The following is a 5,839-nucleotide window of genomic DNA, read 5'->3' on the forward strand; positions in this document are numbered from 1 at the left end:
GAGAGAGAGAGAGAGAAAATAAGATCTTGTTCTCTTAAAACTTTCCCAATTCTGAGAATAGTCCAATGTAGAAATGAAATCGTGCGGCGATTATGCGATTAACGTTTCCTGCAGATCTTCGTCGCTCTCGCGGTGCCACTCGAGGATCCTCTGAGTTCGATCTCACTATCTTACTTCTTCGAGGCTAACTACGTTTTACCGCCAAACATAACATCTCTCGAGCCTTGGACGGGACTAAAAAGGAGAAAGAGGAATATCGAGAGAGCCACAATTTATCGAGTTCTGGAAAGTAAATTTGAGAGGCAAGTTCGCAAACAAATAATTGCGCATTACGAGCACGTGGATCTTTCTTTCGTGGATAATCCTTTCATATTGCCTTACTTCATGTTCCATCTAATCTAAAATTCCGGAAGAGCTGTTCTATAATATCGTAAGGTATTCGTGCTTTCTCAAATTAAAAATATTTAATCCAATCGTTTGCTAAATGATTTGCTGATATTGTCGTCATATAATATAACAAAATTTAAAACAAACACAATCGCGAACTACAAATAAAAATAGATTGCCTTTATACATTCTTGGTGAAACTTTATCACTTCTATTTCCTCATTTCGGTTCTCTAATCGTATTTGACACTTCCTATCCTAATATTTGATATCTGATATTAATAGCAATAATATAAACCGCTCAATTATTTGATACAGCAAAATATCAAACAACCAAAACAATCAAAACAATCAAAAACGAGCAAAAAGCAAGTTGTTATATTAATATTAAAATAATATATATTAATTTAATTTGTAAGATTTTTTATTGATGTTGTACCTCAAATATATTATTTTACTGTTAATTTAACAATTTTTTGCTCGTTTTTCTCGTTACTTTGATATTTTGATGTTGATATAATAGACCTCCACAAACTAAATAAAAATTATCGTTGAACAAGTTATCATTAAACTAGAATGTCGTAAATCACCCAATTGGTATAAATGAGTAATTAAAATCGATCAATTATTACATTCAAATTGATGTTGATCTTGTGAGCGAGAAGAGTTTTACCTAGACGCTGTGGCGGCGAATAAAAAGGAAATCAGCGGAGAGATTCGAGGTGAATGCATTCCCAATTTCATTTTACAAGCGTTTAGAGCGTCTGGGAATTGCATTACACTGTCCGACGCGAATATATACATAGATACCTACCAATTACATATGCACATGAACCTTCAATCTGGTATTTAGAGAATCGTAAGGCGCAAAATAAACAATTGTTGCCGAGGCCGTGCGATTTTCTCTCTTATTCCTTCTCAACCTCCTTCGAATTCTCGCCGTGAACTTTTCTTGATTTTTCTCCTTTTGCTATAGTTCCGGGTATTCCGGAAGGGAGTGTCTGCTGAGAGCAATCTGCGAAACCTCGGAGTTTCCGCTCCAACACAATGGGTTGATCGGTGACATCATGCATGTGATCTTCACGTAAGTTTCATCGTTGATTCCATTAATAATAATGGCCGAAACTTTATGATAAATTCATAATATTATTATTTAATTAAAACAATTAAAATTATCCTTTTTCATATAACTCTGTTTTTAGTTCCAAATTACTTTGTTTTAAAGAGATAGTGCGTGACGCCAGAGTGAAGCAAATTATTTATTGTTACTAAAAGAACGCAAAGAGAAACTTTGATGAACTTCTACGTTCGAAAAAATTAAAAATGTCATAAATTCTCGGCTGTTCTTTAATTCTTAAATGTTTTTTCGGTATAGTATATCCAGTATTCTTTTTCCAATACTTTTTCAATACTTTTTCCATTACTTATAACTTTTTTATTAATAAAGATACTTTTGCTTGATACTATTACACTGTTAAATATCAAAGGAGCAAAATCAAATTCTTGAATTAAAATAACATTTTGTTATTCTTAATTTCCATCTGCCAAAATGTGGTCCAATCCATTTCTGTACTTAGTTTCAAAGTAAACATCGTCTTATTATATTAACGTATGTATTTAGTAAATAACAAATTAAATTTAAGTCGAATCTAACAATTTTCTTGAGTTAAATTGTTTAACTCCATTGTTTTAATTAAATTAACGACATATGCAACAATGATGATTTAGAGAATTTAAAAATAACTCAAACTGAGTATAATTTGAGTATAATTATAAATTTAGTATAATTATAAGAACAGTGTATGGTCTTTATTTTTTAACGTTTTGGTTGAAAAAAAAATTTATAATATGTTCTTTTTGAAAATTATTAAACAATCAAATTGGATGCAGAATATACTATATCGCAGTGGTCAAGATTGGACATGCATGTTTAAAATACTTTATTTAAAAGTATTTGCAATACAAGTGTAAGACAATTGTATTTTGTATTTCAGCAGAACACATAAAGATATTATGTATTTTATCTTTAAAATCGAAAGATTGAAAGTTTTTTGTATTTTGTAATTTAAAATAATAAGATTGCGGTCAATCTTAGTATTTGAAATACAATTGTCTTACAAACTTACTGTTTTTAAATAAAACTATTTCAAATACATGCCCAATCCTAGCAGTTCCTGTAATATGATGTCTAAAATTAAGATTATTATAGCTATATTTTTTAAAAATAAGTTACGTTTTTCAAAGCTTGATAATAATAGCAAAGGAATAATTCTTTTTAAAAACACGTCTCAATATCTTCATTATTTAGGAAAGAACTCATATAAAAAGATTTGTACACAACATTTTCACAGATAAAACCTGGATTATAAACTCACGGTTGAATTTCTTTCCCCGCGCATTACACGATATTGTTCGGTCAACCAACGTGTAAAACGGGCCAAAGAATGCAGACGCGAGTTTCCTCTCTTTCTGCAAAAAGAAACAGAAGAAAGAAAGGAGGAATAAGAGTATCGTTCGCGGGCTTCTTTTTTTCTTCCGGAAATGCGGTATTCCAAGGCGTTGCAAATTGGAGTAGATACGCACCATGGAAAAGCAAATTTGGCTTCCTCGCAGCAACCTTCGCCCATCATATATAGAGATGCGCATCCGCTTGGCTCGACCTTCCTCTCACGAGCGAATAAGCTCTCCAACCAGGAACGTATGAATAAAGAATAGACCCACGGGCGAAATGACATTGTCGCCGTTGTCGACACCGCGACGAAAGAACGAAAAGTCACCTACGTGCAGCATACAATTGCATAATACGTTGATGAATCGCATATTTCGTCTGCAAAATGTTGGTGCGCCGCGAGCTCTTCTATTTTCGCGTTCTATATGTTTGTGTCCTATTATGCAAATGAGCAATGTCTCGTTGCGCACGAACGCATGTAAATGAACTGAAAGTCGCCGAAGAATATTTAACTATTTCTCGTATAAAATATTTCACGGTTAAGTCTACAGTTTGAGACGAGACTCTTCGATCCCTCGAACATTAGTCCTCTCATCTAGCCATTAGAGCAAGTTCTAATAACGACCTTTCTCGGATCTGGGGCGGAAGATGCAGCATACAAGGTACACAAACGACGAGAACGGTATGGTCGTCTCTTTAAGATTTTTGTATCCCGACATGAGATACGCAACTCCTCGCATCATCGCGTTACGGTGATGATAACGACAATGCGCGGTTCCTCGCTCATCCGCGTAAGAATAGCAAAGAGAAAAAAGAAAGAACACAAAGAGTTTCATGTCTTCGTTGTTAGCGCAGGTTGCTTGGTAACGTTGATGCGTTATTACATCCGGCTCGGATGTGTCTTCATCTTTTTTTGACTCCCAGAAGGAACGCGAAATTACAAAGGAATTCCGTATCTCTTTTCATGAACTACCGCTTCTGGAAAGATTTTTCTTGGCGAACTGTCGATCGACAAGTCTCGAGAAACCAGAGAAGATAGTGATGAAATAAACAACGGCGAGAGAAATAGTCGTCTATAATATCTCTCAATACAATAATGGTGAACATTTCTTGTCATTCTCTCTCATTTAATATTATAATTTCTGCGTTGCAGTTTGGAGGGAAGATTTGGCAAACACTTATATATATTGCGCTTTTTCATTATTTTCTTCTAGTAAGAAATGCCGATTAACTTCATTCGGTTTGTACAAGAACGAAATCGCAAAGTTATGCACAGCATTCTTAAATTTTTATAAAACCAGTAATAAACTTTTTGAAACGTCCGGCACTTCAGCGACCGGAGGTCGGAAAGCACGAAGCAATACCACCCATCGGATATTTCAGGACGCATCCTGGAATCCAACTTTACTCCCGCGAACTCGGAAAAAAACTCGCAAAACATTATCGTGAAGGGAAATATTTTTCATTCGGTTCGTTTTCCAGCACGCAAGATATTCAAGATTTATCGTCTCTCATCGAGAAGGTGGACTCACATAAAAGGAAGAGTAAGAGAAAGAAAAAAAAAGATGAGAGGTCGAAATAAAATTCCAATAAACCGATCGTATCGCTGTAACAAAAGATGATATAAAAATTGAATCGGTGAAATCGGTTTTTCTCGAAATGACGATTGCCATGCAAAATGAGGGAGTTGTTTTTACCGTCGGGACTTATAAGCGAAAAACGCCAAGAAAGGACGTATGAATAAAGGTCGTTTGATTACAAAAGAAATCCATACTATTTTCCTTCGAGTCATTATTCGCGAATGTACAAGAATGTTAACGGACGTGCACGTGATTCGTGATGGAAATTTTCGGCTAAATTCCTCAATCGCTGGAAAAGATTACAAAGATAGCGTCGTTATTTTCGGTAGAATCAAGATAAAAGCATTTTAGAAAAATCCTCAGATGAAATTTTCTAAAATCTTTGTAAGTGTTTAATTGTTAGGGCATACGACATTGCGAAAAGGTAATAATGTTCATTACTTTCTCTTATCTTCTTTAAAAATCTTCTTTATGAATTAAATGAAAAAGAAGTACTTTCTCTATAAAGTTTTACAATTAATTCAGTGCTGGGCCGTTATTAGTTGCAGTTCAGGTACTGGCACATTATAAATAAAGAAACTATAATAATAACCCAAATATATTTTAAATATTTTTAACATAAAAAAATTATATATTATTTTAAACAAAAAGTATTCGTATAAAAGTATTCTTTTTAATTTAGATAATATATTAATTTAATATTTACTAGGAAAATTTTCATTGGCTAATCACAGCGCGTCTTTAATGCAGTGATTCCATTAGGTTTCGTATGATGGTGAAATACATTCCCATTCGTTTCAAAAAGCAGTTTTTAAATTTTCTCAATTAAAAGATAATATAATATTTTAATCATGATATTTTTTTAAAATTTTGAGAAATCTTTTTAAAATAATTTTAAAAAATATATTATCTTTTATTCTGTTCTTTCTTAATAAATTGCTAATTAATGTTTACTATTTCTAAAAAGTCATTGTAAGTACTGAAAGACAATAAGTTGTGATTTAATTATATTAGAGAATTCTCTGCTTTCAGTCCGAGTACTTCGAAACACGAGGGATTGTCGCGAGATGTTTTCGAAGCTGAGCTGGTTGGCCGCAATAGAAACTGTTCCAAGTACCAACCACAGTGTCCATTGGGACTCTTCGACTTGATTGGAGTCTTCGCGTGATTCCTGAAAAATCGTCGCAAGTTTACCGTGCCTTTTTCGTAAAGTAAACAGCCTAATTGCACCGGCATTGGAAACAATCTTGACACTGTAAGAAATTTCGATGATTCACATAGAGACTACACATATGTTGAATAGAAACGTGAACTAATTAAGAATTTTATAGATATTGAGCAACCAATAAGTGAAAATTTAACAAGAAAAATGCAGAACTGATTTTATTCATAATTATAATGACTTTCATTCATTTATTCTATCT

General features: G+C 33.4%; 1 protein-coding gene across 1 annotated transcript in view; it reads left to right on the top strand.

Moving 5' to 3' along the window:
* The window catches only part of LOC105617901, a 6,664-nt gene extending 1,081 nt beyond the window's left edge, over nt 1–5,583 (top strand). Inside the window, exons 2-4 of the mRNA XM_012199439.1 lie at nt 115–302; nt 1,363–1,470; nt 5,448–5,583. Of these exons, the coding sequence (XP_012054829.1) occupies nt 115–302; nt 1,363–1,470; nt 5,448–5,583 (432 nt within the window). The remainder of the gene's footprint in view (nt 1–114; nt 303–1,362; nt 1,471–5,447) is intronic.
* Nucleotides 5,584–5,839: the final 256 nt, after the last annotated feature.

The sequence above is a fragment of the Atta cephalotes genome (genome assembly GCF_000143395.1).
Source record: "Atta cephalotes unplaced genomic scaffold scaffold00014, whole genome shotgun sequence".
In the NCBI taxonomy this organism is placed as follows: domain Eukaryota; kingdom Metazoa; phylum Arthropoda; class Insecta; order Hymenoptera; family Formicidae; genus Atta; species Atta cephalotes.